At 39.8% G+C, this 23,458-nt stretch overlaps 1 protein-coding gene across 2 annotated transcripts in view; it reads right to left on the reverse strand.

The window, feature by feature from the left end:
* Positions 1 to 14,479: 14,479 nt before the first annotated feature.
* Positions 14,480 to 23,458, reverse strand: part of capzb (capping actin protein of muscle Z-line subunit beta) — a 123,448-nt gene continuing 114,469 nt past the window's right edge. The window contains exons 8-10 of one of the 2 annotated variants that reach the window (XM_059951967.1): positions 22,165 to 22,241; positions 19,901 to 20,011; positions 14,480 to 15,221 (exon numbers count right to left, since the gene is read on the reverse strand). In XM_059951967.1, the coding sequence (XP_059807950.1) occupies positions 19,909 to 20,011; positions 22,165 to 22,241 (180 nt within the window). In that variant the 3' untranslated portion in view covers positions 14,480 to 15,221; positions 19,901 to 19,908. The remainder of the gene's footprint in view (positions 15,222 to 19,900; positions 20,012 to 22,164; positions 22,242 to 23,458) is intronic. The other variant, XM_059951968.1, reaches the window with a different exon arrangement.

Below are 23,458 nucleotides of genomic sequence, written 5' to 3' on the forward strand. Positions count from 1 at the left end.
GTAGCCGGCAGCCTCATACCCCGGTGAGACAGGGACATCCCTGTCCTAACATGTGAAGCCAGCTCCGGCAGTCTGGGCTGATGAGATCTACTGTAAGAGCCAACGGCCAGGAAGGTGGTCCTGCAGCGCTCCATGGAGAGCGAAGGGCTAGACCACACAGAGAAGACGTCACGGTCATTCACTGCAACCAAGGAAGACCCCAGTTGGTGACATTTGTTTGTACCGCTCCGCCTGGACTTCTGAGGTCGAGAGAGTGGAACTGCCCCAGTGTAACAGCTTCTCCACTTTAGAATCTGTCCCGCACAGATCTCCTGTCATCGTTGGACATGATGGACAACTATTTTGAAGTACATTTTCCAGTGAACAAGGAGAGTTTAAAGAGAATGTGAGGCTCTGGTTAGTTTACAGGAAGAGCTGGAACTGTTGAGGGTGAGTTTAAAGGGAACGTGGGAATCCAATAAGTTTATGGGGAGAGTTCGGCACCTGCTCTTGGATAGAGGATTCATGGAGTTTTACTGTAAACGGACTTTCAGAAGACTTTTCATGAAGTTCCAGGCAATTTAAAAATGTGGGGTTGAGGTTTGGGTTGCCAACTGATTAATGGATAGAAAAGAGTAATTAGGAGTGAATGGGTCATTTTTAAATTGTTCATTGCATGGTAATTTTCACTGAGGAAACATTACAGAGTTCATTCCCAGCCGTTCACAGCCCATATCAATGGTTTGAATAAGAGGAACATACACAAACCCAGGCACCAGTAGAGATAATGAAGGGAGTGCAGAGGAGATTCAGACTGATTCGGTGAATGTGCAAACTAGACTTGGTGGCCACTTTATTAGGTACACTGCTCATTAATGCAAATATCTAATCAGCCAATTGTGTGGCAGCAACTCAATGTATAAAAGCATGCAGACATGGTCAAGAGGTTCAGTTGTTGTTCAGACCAGACATCAGAATGGGGAAGAAATGTGATCTAAGTGACTTTGACTGTGGAATGATTGTTGGTGCCAGATGGGGTGGTCTGAGTATCTCAGAAACTGCTGATCTGGGATTTTCATGCACAACAGTCCCTAGAGTTTACAAAGAACTTAAGGAGAGCTCATCTGCCCCAGAAATTGCTGGCCACCTTTTATCGATGTGTGATAGATTTCTGACACACGGAATGACAGTGTGGTACTCCAGCTGCAGCAGGACAGGTCACAAAGCATCCAACAGGTGATGACAGCTTAGCGCATCATTGGGACTCAACTACCGGACCTGGAGACAATCTACAAATCTCGATGCCCACGGTGCGCTCGTAACATCAATAGAGACACTTCCCATCCCGGACACTGTCCGTTCAATCTCCTGCTGTTTGGTAGAAGACACAGAAGCATCTTAATCAAGACAGTAAGACTAAAAAACAGCTTCTTCCTGAGCGCTGTTGTACAGTTGAATAACGCTACACCGCAGCTTGCCGATGGCCTTTGGGTGTAATGGGCTATTAAAGTCACTTGTTGCATGTAAAAATGGAATTCTTTTAAAATTAAGCCTTATCATATGCATTGTAAATATCTGTTTTGCACGGACTGGAGTAGCACCATAATCTCATTCAACACAAAGTACACTGCAGATGTTGTGGTCAAATCAACACGTACAAACAAGCTTGAGGAACTCATCAGGTCGGGCAGCATCCATGGACCTGCTAAAGGGTCTTGGCCTGAAATGTTAACTGCTCGTTTCCACGGATGCTGCCCGACCTGCTGAGTTCCTCCAGCTTGTTTGTACCATAATCTCATTGTCTTAAGCAACGACAATAAAGTTCTATTCTATTCTAATACTGTGACAAGCAGAGCAAAAATCCAGTTCGTGATAGTTCTGTGGGTGAAAATGCCTTGTTAATGAGAGAGGTCTCTCTCTTCAAAACCCAGACTGGATACAACCACTCGTACACAGCGGCACAGTAAGTTGAGCTGCCACCTCACATCACCAGAGATCTAGGCTCAGTCGTTACCTCGGCTGCTGTCTGTGCGGAGTCTGCACGTTCGTCCTGTGATTGGGTGAGTTTCCCATGGTGCTCCAGTTTCCTCCCACCTTCCGGGTTGGCGGGTTACCTGGAGAGTCTGAGGGCAGCTGATGAGGAGAGAATAAAAAATAAGATTATTGCAGGATTAGTGGAAGTGTGTGGTTGACAGCTGGTGTGTCTCACTGGCCAAAGAGCCTGTGTCCATATTCTGCCCCATTAGAATCCAATGCTTTGACAGTCTCCTAGATCAACTTCTAAGCTCTGAATGACTTCAGTGCGTTTAGTCCCGGGGAACTTTATGGGAGATGGGTCACCAGCTGTGATTTGTAATAAGCAACTTGAGCCGCTTTGTACTGAGACAAACTTGCTTTTAATTGTAAATGGAAATTTAAGAAAACTAAGAGCATTTGTTGAAGGGCCAGGGCCTGTTCAAACTGAATTTAATTTACCGGCAGAGCAGTCAAGGAAGGCAAACTCCTGTAAGCCACGGTTCCAATGAATGGGTTTGCAAATTGGATCTTTGATCGCATACAATGAGACCTGTTGAACAAGGCTTCTATGAGTGAAAGAACTTCCCCAGACGGATAGATGAAGCAGGATAGGAGTGGTTTAAACATTACACTTAATTGTTACAAAATCTCCTTAGTTACTCATGGTTCCCTTGTGAGTTCAATGTTTGTTAATGGCTAGGAGTGGATTTAATGTGAGTCTGGTTGGCTTCTATGAGACTTCATTAGATACTTTGCTGGGACTTAAAGCTACATATAGTTTATAGAATATAAATTCTCCATCTCTACTCCTTTAAAAAGCCAATAGGTTCATGGAGGACGTACCTGGGCATTGCCAACAAAGGCACCATTCATTGCCCTTGCCCAAGGGCCCTTGAGAAGGTGATGGGGATTTACATCCTTGAACCACTGTCGTCCTCTGATGAATATGCTCCTTCAATGTGGTTGGGCAGGGAGTTCCAGGATTGGGATCCAGTGACAGTGAAGGACTGGTGAAATATTTCCAAATCAAGGTAATGTGCAACCTGTTGTCTTTATCATTCTTGAAGTCATACAGAGTCACACAGCAGGGGCAAAGGTCCTTCAACCCAACACATCGACTTCAACTGTGTTACCCAATAAGCCAGCTTCTTCTGCATGTATTGATAAACCTCTCCTGTCCATGTTCTTATCTATATACATAGGAGCAGAATGAGTCCACTCGGCCCATCAAGTCTGCTCTGCCATTCTATCATGGCTGATTTGCTATCCTCCTGCCTTCTCCCTGTAACGTTTGATGCCCTGACTAGCCAAGAACCTATCAACCTTTCTGTTGCATATTTAATATTTCAGTAGTATCTGAACAATATTGTAAATATACTGTTAGTTTAAGCATTCTTGCTCATTTAAATAACTCATTAGTTAGGGGCTATATGTAAAAATAAGTGAATTGCATATGTCATGATGCTTAAAGTAAAAACAAAACGACAGACGTTATCTCTCGGCTCCCTTGTTTTTCTTTCGATTAGTTTTTTATTTTGGAGTTTAAAAACATGACAGTAGAAATGAAGGAGTTTTAAATGAACCCAAATTGACTACCTACCTGTTGAAGTGCAGTGAGCCATTCGAATTAAAACAAAGTGCAACACACGCTTCTGCAGGGTGGGCCAGATATGGTTGAGTTTGAGAAAGCAGAAAATGAATTAAATTCACAGGTTTATAAACAGTGAGTACCAGGAGACAATAATCATAATTTTTAAAATAAAAACAGTAATGTCTGGCTACATTGGAAAGATAGACATATTTGATTGCACATGAGATAACGGGATATTGTGTGCTGAGTAAATGGAGCAGTATTTTAAAACTAATGAAATCGGCAAGCACCAATTTTGCTGAGTACATTGGAATTCAGGGCACTCAGTTTGCTCAGAAGTCTGGCTGCTGTAACCAAATCAGTCAAAATTAGCTTTGCTGATGGTATGAAAGCAATGCGGGAAGATTTAGAACTGAAACCATTGTTGATTGCAGAACACTTTAGCATTTCATAATCAGAATCAAAAGGAAAGAGAGTTCATTTCGGTGTATGTGGTTGAACTGAAGAAATTGCCAGTTTAGGAATGGGCTTAATTGTGCAATGAGAGATTGTTTAGTTTATGGAATCATACAAAAATATCAAAAATGGTTCCTAACTGAAGTACAACTTGTATTTAAAAGAGCAATTGAGAAAAGCTGGAAACCGCTGACATAGACACAAATGAGTTGCAGTCAGGAATGAGAGTGAGGGTGAGTAAAACTGCAATGTCTAAACAGAAACTGCCCGGCTGAACCAAACGTGTTACCACTGTGGCAGGGGCTCACATACACCAGACCAATGCAGATGTAAAGGTGACGCTTGCACAAAGTGCAACAAAGAAGAACACACACAAAGAGCATTCAGGGCAGACAAAGTAAATGGACTGCACAGGAAGAGAGAAAGATAAAAAGTCAAGTTGCAATTTCAAAGAGATGTTGAAGAAAAATCTAATAATGATTTATTCTCAGCCCCATCATTCCAGTTACTACCCCCCACCAAATTAGTTTGAACCCCCTCCAAACAGCTCAAGCAAACCTACCCACATAGATATTGGTCCCCTCGGTTCAGGTGTAACCCATCCTTTCTGTACAGGTCATATCTTCCCCAGAAGAGATCCCAACGATCCAGAAATGTGAAACCCTGCCCCCGTCAACTCTTCCTCGACCACACCTTCATCTGTATCATCATCCTATTCCTGCCCTGACTAGCACATGGCTCTGGTAGTATTCCAGAGATTATTGCCTTGGAGGTTCAGTTCTTCACCCTCTTCCCCAACTCTCTGTACTCACTGTGCAGGATTGCGCATCTCATTGTTCATCCAGGGCTTCTGGTTTGGGGAAGACTGAATGATCTTGAGGGGCTCACACTCGTACATAAATCAAAGCACAAGTGAGAAACTTCCGGGTAAAGGCGGGAGCGGAGTTGGTGATTGCAAAGGCAAGTGTTTGTAATGAGCAGATTGAACCCCCAGGATCAGATAGGGAGACGTGTTTGGGACTAGCTCTGCAAGGCATCCATCTCACTATTTAAATAAATAGTTTTTTAAAATAAGGTTGTGTCTTTCCGAAAATGCTCTCCCGTTTGTATTCCAATGAAACCAACGCATACTAGCTGTACTCCAGATGGTGTTTCTATTACAAAGTTGAACAAGACCTCTCTATTACAATCAGGTCTTGCTTAAGCAGCTACTAAGCAGAAGACAAAGCGCTTCATTTCCTAGGGAACATGAGATCCACTTGCTGGGGCATCCATGCATATGCAAAGCTGTGCCTTTGCCTGACTATATGTCACAGGGCACAAAGTTTTTGTCATGCCAGAATTAATTCTGCAGCTATCAGTTTCACGTCATCGTTAAAGAAACTTGAATCCAACACAAATGTAAGATATTCTGTTGGATTTAACGCAATAATTGCACAAACACGAAGGAACTGTGCCGGATAAATGAATTTAATTTGCCGGCAATTGGCCATGTGTACTTGGAGTACACAGGCCGGTTAGACCCTCATCATGCAATCGGCGAGGGTGCAGGTAAAAGGCTCCTTTATTAAAAGGAATGCAGAGGCCAGCTGGAGCACAAAGCTCAGACATCTTCACTACAAGCAGCCTTTCAGAAATCTTTCATCATTCCCTTCCGACATCTCTGCTTCGGAGCGGGAGAAGCGCAGAACCCGTTAGGAGCTACTTAATAAGAACTTGTCTGCTGCTGGGTCTTTCACCAAGGCATGCGGCTGTCATCCACCCTTCTCTGACCTGCCGCCCTGTGGCTGCTGTGCATCGCTTGTCTGCCTCTTGTCATCGAACTAAAGAGTTCAATTCATTGCATTCCGCCCTTCGTTCCGAGGAATGTACTCCGCCGATCAATCTCACACAGACACACAGTTGTATTGAATACAGATGAGAAACACTCTCCCTACTGATCAGGGAGAAAGAAAGGGGACACAGAGCAGGCTCGTCAGCCCCTCGTACCTGCTTTGCCATTCAATAAGATCCTGGCTTGACCTCAGCTCCACTTACCTCCTCTCCCCGTTCCCCTCAACTCCCTTTAAATCTGTTAACCTGTCTTCAATGATTCTGTGATTCTGCCATCACACAGTTCTTTGGGATTAAGAATTCCAGTGATTCAAAATCCCAAGAGAAGAAATTTTCTCCATGTCACCGTCTTGATACCTTATTGTGAAAACATAAGACTTGTTCTGGGTACCTCTATTAAGGAAAATTTCTTAGCATCTGTCCTCTCAGTCCCATTAAGTATCTTACAAGTGATATCGTCATACTTCCTATATCCATTCTCTAACACAGACCTAACCATTTTTTTACACAACCCAGGGATAAAGTCTGCACTGCCTCCAGTGATTTGGCATACTCCATACAGTTTCATAAAAACTTCTCTACCATTCCCCTTGCAATATGCTTTCCTTTAGCCTTCTTTAGTTCCTTGTTGTACCTGCATGCTAACCTTTGAAGTTTCATGCACAAGGGGCCTGATTCCTTTGTACTGCTATATTTTACAGTCTCATTCCATTTAAATGATAAATTAAGGGATGAAAATGCAAATTATCTTTCCAAGTTGGATAAGTTGAGAAAATAATGGAAGGTTTTGTCAATACCATGTAGCAAGTGTCAGCTAGCGAGGCCGTGGGCTCGTTTTGGGAGACTTTGAAGTTCATGTTGCATGTGTTCCTGGATTCTGGGTTACCCTTCTTACTGGCTGTTTTGGAATGGTTTGACCGGGGCGATCGATGCGGACCGGGGCACTTTGGCGAAGAATGGTCCTGCGCCCAGCAGTAGATTAGCAACACGCCACTGAGCTGAACTCTAATGAGTACTGTTGGACTCTTGGTTTGACCTTTGATATTTTATGTGTTGTTCTCTTCTTATTCAATTGTCCTTGATTAAAGAATAAAAAACCACAATCCCTCCAGATTATTATTTTAATAATGCATTAGTTTGTATAGACACAGTAGATAAGGGATGTAACATCATTGGCCTTTCCAATAACGTTGGAAGTCTCAATAAGATGTTTTAAAAATATAGATGATGGAAATGAACAAATATTGAGCAATATTTCTGAGCCCAAACTTGAAACATGAACATCATACTGAGTTATCAGAACACTTAAGTTGAAAGCTGAATTTCAGTGTTAGCATTTTAGTAATCAGAATGTTAGTTCTGACTGAACCTAGGTGTAAGTAGTGGAACAAGCAGAGTGGGTTCAATTGAATTTGCTCCTTTCTCCTATTCCATATTATTAATATCTATTGTTGATAGATCATGACCAATGTTCCCTCTAAAGTGTGCACATGATATTTAGAAACTTGACTTCTTAAAGCATCATTTAGCAAGCAAATCACATATGGACCGTGTGAAAAGCTCCGGTGGGCAAATCCTTCATTACCCGCTGCAGCCCTGCTACGTACGTTTTGTGGGAGTACAGATGAACGAGACCAAAAATGATCAAACCCAGAGGTGATCTAAGTTATCATGGACAGTTATTCTATTTCTTTTAAACAATAAACAACAAACTGGACCTGATAGTTTATTATCCTTAGAATAGCTTCAGGTTTACTTCCACTTAAAAATTCCTGTTGTTGTCACTGGGCAACAAATTGAACAGCACAAGATTTTTGTACACGCTGGTCATTACAGATTAGAGGGAACATTGATCGAAACTAATTCCACTTTGTTTAATTCAATGACCATTCACCTTTCAGGATGATTTGAATCAAGTTCACCACAAACACTGAGGAGATGTTGTAATACCAGATGTTATGTCTTTTTGTTAAGATATTAATCTGACTTTTATTCAGGTGGATCTGAAATACTCCACAGAACAACTTAAAGAACAAGAAAATCCTCTCATCACTAGTCAGCTCACATGCAAGGATCTAAGTTGCCAAGAAACCGGGCTTTGTCTAATCTGGATAATGCAGTTACCGACAGTACAAAATACAAGTTAGTTATACCTTACAACTCATTAGTTAGACCATAAACAAAAACAAAGGAGCTTTGTCGCAAAAACAAAGGAGTTGGTTGTGGATTACAGGAGGAATGGAGACGGGCTAACCCCTATTGACATCAATGGATCTGGGGTTTAGAGGGTGAACAACTTTAAGTTTCTCGGCATCCACATCACCGAGGACCTCACGTGGTCTATACACGCCAGCTGTGTGGTGGAAAAGGTAAAACAGCACCTCTTTCACCTCAGACAGTTGAAGAAGTTTGGTATGGGCCCCAAATTCTAAGAACTTTTTACAGGGGCACAATTGAGAGCATCCTGATTGGCTGCATCACTGCCTGTACCTCTCTTAATCGCTGGATTCTGCAGAGAGTGGGTCGGACAGCCCAGCGCACCTGCAGTTGTGAACTTCCCATGATTCAGGACATTTAAAAAGACAGGTGTATAAAAAGGGCCTGTAGGATTATTGGGGATCCGAGTCACCCCAACCAATTCCAGCTGGGAAACGGTACCACAGCATAAAAGCCGGGACCAGCAGGCTCCAGGACAACTTCTTCCACCAGGTCATCAGACTGATTAACTCACACTGATTTGAGTGTATTTCTATGTTACGTTGACTGTTCCATTTATTATAAATTACTATGATTGCACATTTAGACAGAGATGTAACGTAAAGATCTTTACTCCTTATGAATGTGAAGGATGTAAAAAATAAAGCCAATTCCATTCAAATCAATAAGCAATATGTGCAGAATTAGGCCATTTGGCCATTCCATCACAACTGATTTACCATCCTTCTCAACCCCATTCTCCTGTCTTCTCCTTGTAACCTTTAATACCCCTACTAATCAAGAACATATCAAGCTCCACTTTAAATATACCCAATGACTTGGCCTCCACAGCCTTCTCTGCAGGGAATTCCACAGATTCATCACTGTCTGGCTGCAGAAATTCCTCCCCATCTCTGTTCTGAAGGAATTGTATTCTGAGGCTGTGCCCTCTGGTCCTAGACTCTCTTGCTACTGGAAGCATCGTCTCCACTTCCACCATATCTAAGCTTTTCAGCATTCAATAGATTTCAGTAAGATCCTCCTGCATTCTTCTAAACTCCAGTGAATACAGGTCCAGAGCCAGCTAGCTGCTCCTCATACGTTAACCCTTTCATTCCTGGGATAATTCTTGTGAACCTCCTCTGGACCCTCTCCAATGCAAACACATGCCTTCTTAGGAAAGGATGCCAGAATTGCTCACAATACTCCAAATGCAGTCCGACTGATGCCTTATAAAGTCTCAATTCTAAAACTTTAGTTCACAGTAAGAAGGAGAAAGCTGCTATACAACACAGCTCACAACAGCATCAGGGAGGCAGTAGCAAGCTAAGTTGGGTCTGATTTCTAAAGCCTGATCCTCTCCTCCTCGCCTATTGATCCAATTTTCCTTCCGAGTCTGGTAAACATGATTCTGTTTAAACTGAATGCTGCATTGCACTGATTCCATTCAAGATGAACTTGCCTTACCATGAAGCGATTATGGAATTGTTTTCATTCACTGCTTCATTGGAGTGAACGTACTGAAATCCCGAGTTGTTAAAAACTAGGGAACTTTTAGGATTTTCCTCAAATGTAAAGGGCAGTTATGCATTTATAAACAAATTCTAGGGCTTTTTTTTAACCCCATTAAGATTTTTCTGATCTGCATTTTAAAATCACTCTTATCAATGATTAGCATTTGAAATTGAAGTTTCGGTGCCCAATGCAAGAATCTTTGAGTAAATTTATTTGCTGCAAGTTACTCAATCAGGTTTATTATCACCGGCATGAATCATGAAATTTGTTAACTTAGCCGCAGCAGTTCAATGCAATACATAATATAGAAGAAAGAAAACAAATTAAAACAGTAATAATGATAAATAAATCGATTACAGTATATATATTGAATAGATTAAAATACTGCAAAAACAGAAATAATATATAATAAAAAAGTGAGGTAGTGTCCAAGAGAGGGGAAGAAGCTGTTCCTGAATTGCTGAGTGAGTACCTTCAGGCTTCTGTACTACCTACCTGATGGTAACAGTGAGAAAAGGGCATGTCCTGGGTGCTGGATGTCCTTAATAATGGACGCTGCCTTTCTGAGACACCGCTCCTTGAAGATGTCCTGGGTATTTTGTAGGCTAGTACTCAAGATGGAGCTGACTAAATTTACAACCCTCGGAAGTTACTTTTGGTCCTGTGCAGTAGCCCCCCCCGCCCCCCATATTAGACAGTGATACAGCCTGTCATCAGAATTGGGTTTAATATCATTGACACATCATAAAATTTGTTGTTTTGCAGCAGCAGTACATTGCAATACACAAAACACTGTAAATTACAATAAGAAATGTATTTTAAAAATTAAATAAGTAGTGCAAAATAAGAGCAAGGTAGTGTTCATGGGTTGGTTCATTGTCCATTCTCTCTCCCCCTCTCACTCACTGTCCCTGCATTTGACAGGTCTCTCTCTCCCTCGAGTTCTGGGTCTTGGGCAAGGTTTAATCCATGCGGTGTGTGGTTTGGGCTCTGTAGTTCATGCTACGACGTGTTTCTGGTGTCTGGTTACTATTTTTTATTTGAAATGCTATTTTGGACAACTTTGATCCGGATGGCCTGCAGATATCGTACAACACAGCGCTTGATTGAACTAGAACTGAGCTGAATCGAACATGGCTGGATCCTTTCTAGTTTGTGCTTTTTGCTCATTTTCTTGCTGTTTGTGAGTTTTTCTTTGTTGGGGTCGGGGGAGGAGGGCCTTTTCATATTTTTCTTTGAACTGGTCCCATGGTGTTTCTTTATTTCGTGGCTGTCTGAGGAAAGACGAAGCTCAGGGTTGTATATTGCATGCATACTTTGATAATAAATGTACTTTGAATTGACGGTCGAGGAGTAGAAACTGTTCCTGAAACATTGAGTGCATCTTTAGGTTCCTATTCTTCCTCTCTGATGGTAGTACTAAGAAGAGAACCCATTTCTGGTGATGGGAGTCCTTAACGATGAATGTAGCCTTCTTGGGGATGAAGTATTACGTTTGCTCTCTTGGGCCTCTCTCCCATCTTCAAGTGATAAAACATGTCAGCATATATTTGGTTTAGCACAAGTACTGATTGTAGTAATTACTACTGCAAAATGTTTTGACAGGAAAACATTTAGTTGTAATCATATTTATTTTTGTATTTAAATACACAACTTTCAATGTCCATTTTACTAATTCATCATCACTGTGGGAGATGTGCTGCTTTCATTTATATTTTGGGTAACACCCTGGGAAAGGTTTCACTGCTAACATAGCAGTGTTTATGGTTATGGCTCGAGATAATGGGTGCTTTGGAATGTGAGCTGGGTGCTTTGTTCAGCAGGACATGAAGAGAGAAGATGCTGGAGAGAACCGATCATAGGTTTTGACCTGGTGGGTTCAACGGAGCCAGGTGTCAAGATCGACTGAGGATCGGTGAATATGAATTTGGGAAGAGTTGAGTTCCAACTTGTGCATATTTGACTGTTTAATTATAATGGGGTTCTTTTAGTTTATTTTCCTTTCATTTCTTTACTAACCCTTTAGTTAAGATTCATAAATATAATTCCTTTAAAGCATGCAGGGTGGTGCCTGTTGTTCCTTGGCACTGAGCTGTAACAGGGTTGCAAATTACACAGCATCCACACAAACCAGGGTTTGGGGTGGGAGAACCATCTCAAACTCATGGGTTTATTGGGACCAGAGTGTGAATTCTCTGGACTTATGCAGCCAAGGAAACCAGCAGGGTTTCAGGTTTTACAGTGAATCATATCTATATATGTATTAGAGTGCAGGTACTGTAACTACATTTAAAATCAATGTGACACAATCCCCTAGACAGATTAGTCCCAGTCAGAATGTAATGTTTGCATCTTAGTCTTGGCAGAAAACTGCTTGTGATTGGACTTTGCAAGGTGGCAGCTTTTTTCCTTGCCTAAAACCTTAGAAGTCTCCTACACCTTAGAGATGTGTTGTAGCACGTTACTGAAACCAATAGAATTTGTGGTGTGCTTGGAAATTCAATACATTCTTAGGCAGTTAGCCATTCTTAGCTAGTGTATTTTTTTTATTGATATCTTCAGGTTGAAAAGTTTTAGAAGCAAAATATTACAGGAGCTGCAATTATACAAGTAGAAAACACTGGAAATATTCATGGGGTTGGCCTGGTTCTGTAGAAAGAGAAACAGAGTTAATTTCACAGCTCAACGACCTTTGCAGAACTGGAGAAAAAAAATCAATTTGCTGTCAAATGTTGCACAGATGACTGGCTGTAAAGTCTAAGTCCATCACAGGATATTTCTGAAGTTCCAGTCACTGCTATAATGTAGAAAATGCACAGTTAATTTGCACACTGAGACATTCTACAAATAACATTTTATTTACTGCTATTGACTCTGGGATAAACGTCAGCTGGGATACAAAGGATAACTCCTTTGCTCTTGAAATTACTGTTATTGAGCAAGCAGACAATCTTCAGTTTCAGGATTTATCCAGTGATATTAGGTAACCTCACACCGCAACACTCCCTCAGATAGTCATAGAAAAAAAACAGCAGAGAAACAGGCCCTTTATCCTATCTAGTCCAGGCTAAACCAGTTAAACTGATTAGTCCGGGGTTCCAAGGACCCCCTGGTTAACAGTATTGGTCCATGGTGCAAGAAAGGTTGGGAACCCCTGGCCTTGCCCCATCGACCTGCACCAGGGCTATAGCCGTCTATACCCCTGCATCCACATACCTATCCAAACTTCTATTAAATGTTGAAATCGAGTTTGCATGCATCACTTGTGCTGGCTGCTTGTTCCAAAGTCTAGTAACCCTGAGTGAAGAAGTTTGCGCTCATGTTCCCCTTAAACTTTTCAACTTTCACCTTTAACCCATGACATCTAGTTTTTCCACTCAACCTCAGTAGAAAAAGCCTGCTTGCATTTACCCTATCTATGCCCCTCATCATTTGATAGACCTCTCTCAAGTCTCCCCTCAATCTTCCACGTTCCAAGGAATAAAGTCCTAACCTATTAAATCAGTCCTTTTAGCTTGGGTCCTCCAGTACTACCTACATCCTTGTAGATTTTCTCTATACTCTTTCAATCTTATTTACATTTTTCCTGTACGTAGGTCACCAAAACTGCAAATTAGGCCTCAATAATGCTTCATACAACTCATAACATTCATCTCCTGTACTCAGCGCTTTGATTTATTAAGGCCAATATACCTAAGGCTTTCTTTACAACCTTATCTACCTGTGATTCCAGTTTCAATGAATTATGGACCTAAATTTCCAGATCCCTTTGTTCTACTGCATTCCCCAGTGCCCTACCGTTTACCGTGTAAAACCTACCCTGGTTGGCCCTACTGAAATGCAACACCTCGCTCTTGTCTGCATTAAATTTCATCTGCCACTTTTCAGTCCATTTTTCCAGCTGGTCCAGATATCTCTGCTAGGACCCCTGCAATTTCTGCAACTTTCATCCCACTGAATTATTGGAGATCAGAATCAATAATCTTCTACTGGATTCTGCTACTATTTAATGCACATATGGAGTTGAAAGAAATAAGTTCTCCGGGGCAAGAACAAACAATGGATCTACTAAGGAAGTGGAATGGGTGGAAATTCAAACATGCATTAATAGACCAGTGAAACACAAAGTGGTATTAAGTGACACTTTAAGGGAATACAAAATGAGTTCTTAGATATTAAACTAAATTAAGGGAAAAGTGTAAAATATATAGATAGTAAATTTCTTAACTTTTAGGACTCACTCCAATAGTTGTAAAAGATTCCATGGCATGAAATGAAAGAGCAGAAGAGTTCTTCCTGGTAATAGAAGACTCTAAAATGTCAGGAAACCAAGGTTGCAGGAATATATACAAAATGCTGGAAGAACTCAGCAGGTCAGGCAGCATCTACTGAGAGGAATAAAGAGTAACATTTTGGGCCGAGACCCTTCATCAGGACCCACAGAGGCACAATATCCAGCGATGTCAATGGGAGTCTGGGGAGAAATATATTTGATCGTGGAGTCTAACTTCAGAGGGGCTGTGAAAAAGAGGAAACGCAGTCGGAGTTCAGCCTCTGCAAACTAGTAATCTATCTCAAAATGCAACATCTTCTTTATTAACAGGATAAACAATTATGTTATGGCAGAGTGCTGCCCAATGATTCCTGCAACTCCATAATGCTCTTCTAGAAATCTATGGATAATAGGACAACTGGGATATCTAGAACGAAGCAGTTTGAATTTCATGAGGTCAGGGGATCCATAATATGGATCTAAGGCAGATAAATTAAGTGAAGATTAGTCAAGATTTAACTGTATGGGGGGGGGGGATAAAACTTGGAATGATTTGTATATTTTCACATGCTTTTAAAATGTGGAACACATTGTTAATAAGAAACGAATTAACACGCAAGTGCTGTTTCTTGTGATTTACTATTTCTATTTATTTTTAAGTTGGAGGTTCAAGTACAAGATGTACATTTCAAATGTTTAAGCTTTACAAAAGAAACCCTTGCATTCTTTAAAATATTGACACGGGAAAACCTTAAAGGCAATATGTTAGAACTTGTAGAATTTCAGGACAATTTATATCTTATCTTTTCTATAGTACAATACTGAACATACAACCCTTGTTCCTTGGAAAGTTAAAACCGGTAATTATAACATGATGCTATGGTGAGATTGGGTCTCCATCCCACCATAGTCATTTGCAAGTCAATTTTATTCTTGCTTTACATTTTACATAAGCATAGCCAGTGTCCTTGAACAAAAAAATTGCTAGGTTGGTTTTGTGTTAACCAATGTGACCAACAAAAATGAAAGTACAAGATGCCTTTTAGTAAATGTTCCTCATGTTGGATTGTGAAATAAGCTTTCTTATATTTTGAAGTAGGTTTTACAAGCTAAAACACAGCATTTTATACAATTTGGACAGGGTTAGAATGGCTTTTAAATGAATAGTTCAGGCAAATTTTAAAAGGGACAAATTAAAGAACAAAAGAAATAAGAAAACAAATGTAACTGAAACTGACAGCGCTTTGCTTTTGTCAGTTAGCTAAGAATCAATAAGGTTGCTGCTGTCTTTTCTTCAAAGCTTCTGCCAAATTAGTTATCAGAGCTTCCTGGCTTGATCTGTCTGCAAGTGATGGCACAGACCTGTGAAACAAATGAACAACAGTTAACTAGGTGAAGGACTGTACAAAACTCTGCTGTGGAAATCAAATCCGTAGAACAACTTGGTGGTATTAAAACAACAGCAGTGATGATGACTAAAAGGTGCTGTCACCACAGGTGCATGGTGCAAATACAGTAGCTCTTAGCTGTCTCATTCTTTTGATTTCAACATGCTTTTTATAGGTCTTGAAGAATCTCAAGCTGTGCATTCCATTCCTCCATTTCATCCTTTGCACTGTTCCCACTTTTCTGGCCCACAGAGCATGCTTAGACCACTACGAACCTGCGCGGTTTGTTTTCTAATAAAAATCATTTTAAAGATTCTCCTGCGTTCTGTTAAGATTCTGTTAACTTTGCCTGAGATGACAATTAAATGAAAAATAAAACTAGGATATTCAAAATTCTTTTGATTCTGGAGAGGACCCAGAAGATCGGAAAACTGCAAACGTAGCACTGTGAGACTGAAATCAGGAAGTGACAGAGCAGTTCAACTGGCATCTGTTACTGGGAAAATATTAGAATCTATTGACAATGTAGCAACAGGACAGAACATCTAAAACTATTTTCCTACTTTCTCCCTTTATACCCCCGATTTGTGTGCAGGTCAAATATCAATTACCTTAAATATATTCAGTTACACTGCCTCCACAGTTTTCTGGGTTAGAGAAATCCAGAGATTTATGATCTTTGGAGAAGAAATTGCTCCTCATTCTTGACCCCTTATTCTGAAATTATGCCCCTAGTTGTAAATGCTTCTAAATAGAAAATATCCTTGCAGTATCCAATGTTTCCATTTTCCTCAAAAATAAGATACCCAAGTGAAATCAACATGGTTTTATGAAAAGGAAATCACATTTGACAGATCAGCTGGGGATCTTTGGGGATTTAACAAAAAGGGAATGAAAAAGGGAGCCAATTTACCTGGATTTACAGAACACTATTGCATAAAGTAAGAATTCCTGAGACCGGGAATAATACATTTGCACTAACCAGTAAGTAGCCAATTTATGAAACAAAAACAGAGTAAACAGGTTATTTAGGATCAGTAAGTACTAAATAGAATGGTGAATGAATGATCCATGGTAGGTGCTTCCTGGCTTACTCCTGCTTGTTACGTCATTATATTAACACTTCTGCTGAAGAGGAGATGAGCATGTTTACTGTTAGATTAGTGTATCTCAGTGTTTTGAGGAATTATACAAAACAACTGTTCTGAATTAGAATGAACCCTTTAAAGTGAATGTTCGGAAAGGGTGAAAATGTAAACTTTCATCAAGTTTGTCACAAGCTTCCTTGCCCAAACGAGTCCTCGAGTCCTCATTCGCTGTGTAGTAGCACGTATTGGCTGTTATCTCCAATAAACCTACAGGAAGTATGGCTGGCAGTATTTTGTGATTGACTGAAAACTAACATAAGTTTTCGAAGCAAAGTGACAGATTAATCAATATCAACATGCTGAGAGGAATTTTATTCCATCAAAGACCAGGATCTGACTAAAGAGCTATTTCTGTTATCAAATGATTCTAAGGCACTAAGTAAATTTAACCTCCCTTGCCAACCTAAAGAAAATTGGACAGCGTAAAACAGCTCATTTAATTTTGTGAACTCAAGAGTGATGGGTCAAATTGCTGGTAAACGTGCCTAGTGCTGCAGTAAATGTGCATTTTGTCTCATTCATCCTGAGACTGATACTTTCCCTTTTACAGTAAATAATCTGAACAGTTGTAGAATTACACCACCACACGTTAAATCCTGGTCATTTCAGCATTTTTGCATTAATATATTGAACTTGGAAATGGAAAAAAGTTTCTCTGACTCTGGTCACAGTTGTAATGTGAGTGATGCAGAGAAGTAGTAGCTGACAGGTGAAATACAACTTCGATGGGCTAACAGCCCCTGCACATCAGTAAGCTCCTATGTGAGGAGTCATTTGGAAATAAACTCTAGAATCAGGCATTAGTATCATCTCACTAGTAACTATTTTAAAATCAAGACCAAAAGGAAAAGGTTTCCCTTGCAACTTTTACGAACATCAGGGCTTTTAGAAGTCTGTAGAGGAAACAAGACTCCAGCTAGAAAGAGGAAATTTACTCTTCTATCAACAGCAATTATTTTAGGTTGAAATATTAAGCAAGGGCAGTTAGTGGATGCTGCTCCCTTTCAGAAGTGCCACACAAGTGGTACAACCCGCAACCCTCCCCCCAGCTCTCTCCCCTTTTATTTTGAGCACTAATACTTCTGCAGCTGAGATGACTGCCCAGATATTGAATCCGAATATTTGAGGGAAAAGATCAGGGCTTAAGGTATCATGGAGAATAGCAAATTTAAAGGAGTTTAAGGTAAGAAAACAGAATAAAAGGAATACTGGATCAAAAGCACAAACTTTTCAACAAAATGAGAATCTAGAGATTATTACACTGATCAGAAGTGCAAATTCCAAAGCAAATATAACTGAACCCACGCTGACTTGGATGAGAGCCTTTGCAACCTGAGTACACCAGTACCAAGACTTCAGTTGCAGAGTTTCCATGTGCAAAGAGTTATTCAAAAGTTGTATTCTAACAATAAAGATTTTTACTTCCCACTAAAAAGTGATCACTGTAGGAGACCGAGGAGCCACACAGTCATAGAATAATCATTTGTTTTGAAATACATAGTTAGCCTTTTTAAAAAAAGTCAAAGTAGTCAGTCATGATGAACAACCACATGTTGAGAGTTCTTGCTGAGATTTTAAAGCCTATTTAAAGGCAAGTGTCATGCTTAACTGAAAGCCTTTACCAAGTTCACTACATGCAGGGAACTCCCAAAATATTAAATTCACATGTAATTACTTCATTTAGCTTAACATGATATCCACTTGGCCACTTTTTTTCCTGTTTTATTTTTTGCCAGGAACAGCAAGCACAGAATTTCCACCTCACATTGTAAAAGCTACATTCAAGTCAGATGCAACATGTTTTGTGCATTCAATGAACAGTATTTCCCAACTTCCTTCTGGGAATTGCACAGTGTCAAAGGGAATTAATAGGCTGTGGACTTGAACTTCCCTTCAAGATTTAACATGCCCTAAAATTCACTTCACTAATTTCTCCCATCAGCTACAGAGAGCACCCCACTTCTCTGTACTAAGCACTGAACAAGAACTTATCCACCCTGAGATCATGGTAAAAGCCTCAAAAAGACAATCCCAACTCTAACAGAACTTCCACACTGAACTAAATGGTAACAAATTAAAACTTTTAATAAAAGTGAGAAGAGTTAAATATAACTTTTAAATTTGATTAATCTGTATCTTTTTAGAAGAATTTGCAAAGCTGGATAGTAATTTATTTTACTTTTTCATCTTTCTTGAAAATGCAACATCCTGGCAGGTATTTATGTAAGTGTTACGTATATGATGACACTAGAAGACTTTTGGAACATGAAGTGCACAGGCAACCCCAATCTCTGCCTCTCACTTTCCAACAAAACAGGTAGATGGCAATTAGTACAACCCTAGTCCCCACTAATTCTAGGAAATGAACTAACAGTCCAGTAGCTGTCCTGTATGATTCAGTAACGACACATTCTTTGTGAGGATTTATCTCAGAACAATAAGAGATATCAAGATGCCTTGCTACATTAAATATGCAATGTGAATAAAATTCTGCTATACTCAGGACAATGTATTACCAATAATGAAGATAGGACACAAAGAAAACTTTAGATCACAATGGCAGGACTGGTGAATTCTGCATTTCAAACTGCCCAGAATTTTAAAAAATAGTAACATGTTCTATGAAATTTAATGATCTCCCATGGAAGTCATTAGTTTAAAAGCATGTATATGTATCAAATGAAAGGTACTTCAATGCATACACTCAGTGGCCACTTAGGTACCTCCTGTGCCTAATAAAGGGGCCACTGAGTGTATGTTCTTGGTTGTCTGCTGCTGAGGCACATCCACTTCAAGGTTCAATGTGTTGTGTGTTCTGAGGTGTTCTTCTTAACAGCACCGTTGTAACACAGAGTTAATTCAAGTTACTGTTACCTTACTGGCAGCTTGAATCAGTCTGGCCTCTGACCTCTCTCATTAACAAGGCATTTTTGCCCACTGAACTGCCACTCATTGGATGTTTTTTGTTGCACTATCCTCTGTAAACTCTGGAGACTGTTGTGCGAGAAAATTCCAGATCAGCAGTTTCTGAGATACTCAAACCACCCCATCTGGCACCAACAATCATTCCACAGTCAAAGTCACTTAGATCACATTTCTTCCCCATTCTGATGTTTGGTCTGAACAAAAACTGAACCTCTTGACCATGTCTGCATACTTTTATACACTGAGTTGTTGCCACGTGACTGGCTAATTAATTATTTGCATTAACGAGCAGTGTACAGGTGCTTTTAATAGTGGACATTGAGAGTAGAACATCCTTATAGAATTAAAATTAATTATACACAAACTTTCAGCACAATGACACATCAAGAGTTATAAAAGCACTTTCACAGACCATGTGATCAAGTATTGTGCGCACTCTGTAGTAAAATGCAGCAGTTGCCTTCAGTGAGGTTTGTTAAGGGTTAGAATTACCAGTAAAAGTTCATGCAATGATAAAGACTGATCATTTCAGCCCAGTTAAGTGTCAGTTAATCGCATTTTAAGCCTGACAGGCAGATACCTGGGCATTTAATTATCAGGCTGGATGAAGATCTGGCGCTGGGTCAGTACTTGAGACAGCTCCCTCTGTAACTGCTTAAGCTTTTGGGTGTCTGGTATATCATCAACTGATCTATAAAGATGTTTTATTTTTACATGAAAGTAAAGGAAAGAGAGAAGTGATCCAGAAACATTTAAAAAAAAAATCAATAAATTCAAGAGATACATAGAAACCTTAGGAATGGTGCTCTCTTCATACACAAAACTCATTTTAACAGAATTCTTATTTTGGATAACATGCTCAAAAATATTAAACTGAAGTTCTTTAACTAAATTACATCTTAATATTTCACTATTTAACCCCTACATTTTAATTCCTAACCACTATCAGGATGCATATATAAAAATAAACACAATGTTGCACTAAACTTTTATCTTTAGCAAGCCTATTATCTAAATAAACTTCCCAAACAAAACGCCTTATGAACTGGATCTTCAGTCCCAATGAGGGGGAAGGCAAAAATCACCTCACATCATAGACTACATTATTATACAATTAAAGAAATACAAGGAGAAAAGAATGCCACTTGGCTCAAGTCCATACCAGCACAGAAAGAGTCCATCTAGTCTAATCCTAACTTCCAGGGTTCTAGCAGGGTGTTGGATTTCAAAAATACTTCCAAGTACAACTTAATTGCAGAGGATTTCTCCTACTCCTACAACAAACTGAGTGTGTGCTTCAGGTGAACTGAGCGAAAATTTTACTTCTTACCTCGTCCACTAACCCCGCCCCAATTACTTGTATAAAATTTTATACAGCTCAACTGAATCATACCTTAATCACCCTTACTTCAAAGAAAGCTACTTCAATAATGTTACATTGCCAAATTTTTCTTTTCAGATCTTCTATAAAGTGGTGACAAGACAGTAGCTGTAAATGAACCAGTCTTTTAAAGAGTTTCAATACAACTTCCAGCTTTATTTTTAAATGCCTCACCTGTTAACTGGAAGAATCCAATGTGTTTTCATAAGCACCTTCTCCAACTATAGCATACACTCCTGCGTCTGTTCTTTATTACCTTTCCTATTGTGCATTGCTTTACTTTGCTCAGTTTACTGAAATGCATAATTTCATTCAGCTGCTTTGTACTCTCTTTGCTACATTACTACCCACAGACTTATCCTTCTTCCTCAGTACTTTGTACTAGGTGACAATCCTTGTTTCCTCAACAAAGTCCTTAAACATTCATTTTAAGTCCAAGTAATTGATACGTGCTTCAGAAATAAGGGTTCCAGTAAAGTGCACCATAAAACAGAGCTGGAAGCATCCTTCCAGTCACAAAAGAAACACAAGTCAAGCATTGCACTTCATTTCCTGTCAATAAGGCAATGTTCAAGCCTGACCTCATACTGCATTGTACAAGAACATTAGCTGTACTTGAACAGCAGTTGATACAAGGCTAGAATGGACCTTCCCTTTCCTCTCCCTAGCTGAAATGAAACAATGCAGCTGTCTACGAGAGGAATATACTCCTAGGCTTCTCAAGCCAGTAAAAGCTATAGTTTTTACTTCTGCTGCTCCAAGTCACTCACAAGGAAAAAGTTCAGAAATGAAGTTTCACTTTTCAAATTAAAACATACAATTTGTTGAAATATACCTCAGTTCCTAAATTACAATCTTTCAGCTAACATTATGATGCAGAAGACAGCACATTAGTTACCCCAAGTTACATGCATGACAGTGATTACCACTTCCAATTACAGATCCTAATAGCCTAGAGTGACAGGATTAACCTCATTTGGTTTCTATCCAGCCTTGGTCATCAGATCTCCATGGATAGCATGCCTTCTTCGTCTACACTCCACTATTTACAGCTAAACATCAAAAAAAGACACCCCGCGACTCCAGCCCCATCACACATGTTGTTCCTTTGGTGCCAATATCCAAGTCAAACCAAGTGACATTCTCCCATTATCCTTAGGACCTTTGCTCCCAATGTAAAGTTTTCATTCTTGTTTGGAAGTACACTGGTGGCCTTGCAGGGCTTCTATGACCCATGTTACACTCTGTGCCTTTAGTCTCCTTGGGCAGCAATCCAGGATCTTTCCATCCCCCTTCCTTTTTAAGACTTTCATAAAATCTACTGCTAAAGCAAAACAAATCCTCTGCAACCAATTTTTACTTACATCTCTGAACCATCTGGATTTCCTGAATTAAAGCTGCAATTGGTTGGTTAAAATATTTCCAAAGTTTATATATAATAGAAATAACACATTATGCATTACCTTAGTCCATTCACAATATCCTTTGTTTTCCCAAAGTAGATATCATTCAATGTACTTCTGATCTTGTTTTCCATATCCTATGAAAGAAATGAACATAAAAGATAATCAATTCAAAACAATTAGTTGGCAACACGAGTGAATCTGCAGATGCTGGGAATAAATAAAAAAAAACACGAAATGCTGGCAGAACTCAGCAGGCCAGACAGCATCTATGGGAGGAGACCTTTAGGGTTTTGGCCCGAAACATCGTTATTACCTCCTCCCATAGATGCTGTCTGGCCTGCTGAGTTCTGCCAGCATTTCGTGCTTTTTTTTATTCAAAACAATTAGTTTCTCATTTTTAATAGATTTTCCAGCTTAAACTTATACAAAGCCAATAGTATGTAACGGAACCATATTCAAATATTAAGATACTTCTGAAGTCCTGATTAAGGGTCTTGGCCCAAACTGTCAACTGTTTATTCCTCTTTATAGATGTGAGTTGCCTGAGCATTTTGTGGGTGTTACTCTGGATTTCCAGCATCTGCAGAAGCTTATGTTTTACCAGATGTTGGCAGGGTAACTTAGCATCAAAGCACAAGTGTCACTTTGCAATCTGGAGATGCCAGGGTTCACATGCCATATGCCACTATAACAAGAAAGGTTTCTAGGGTGGGAAAACAAAATAGAAGTAAAGCCCAATTTGTCTTCTTGTCCATGCACTGAGCAGCGGAACATGAGCCAAACTCTACCCGAGCGCACATTGACATCACATTTAGCAGTCTCTACATGCTGAAAAGTCTTTTTGATAACAAGTGAACAAACATTCAACAGCACACACCCACTGACCAGCATATCGATAACTAGCCTCCAGCCACTCATCTCTCAGCTGCAAAAACATATTTTCAATAAAGGGCCTCATATGTATATCATTTAAAAAAACATGCTCTTTATTGAAGAATAAAGAGCAAGAAAGTATGCAACTCCCGGCCAAGGAAATGTGGCTCATTTTTTTTCAAATCAGAATTCAATCTTTGAGAAAGGGGAAAACAAGCTTATACTAATTAAAGATACACCACATGGGCTCCAAACTCTAAACAAGGTGGGAATTTAAAGGACTGTCTGCAATCAAGTAAAGTACTTTCAGTATGAAATATTACCTAGAGCTCAACCATGTAGGTGGAGCCTTTGACATTAATACAAGGTGCTGGAAACATTTTCATATTTTGACAAAGATACCGTAAGCACATCTACTGAGCTAACCCTTTCATCTATTTGAATTGAAGACATTATCAACTCCTTTCAATCTCAATAG

The sequence above is a fragment of the Hypanus sabinus genome, chromosome 27, assembly GCF_030144855.1.
Source record: "Hypanus sabinus isolate sHypSab1 chromosome 27, sHypSab1.hap1, whole genome shotgun sequence".
Lineage (NCBI taxonomy): Eukaryota > Metazoa > Chordata > Chondrichthyes > Myliobatiformes > Dasyatidae > Hypanus > Hypanus sabinus.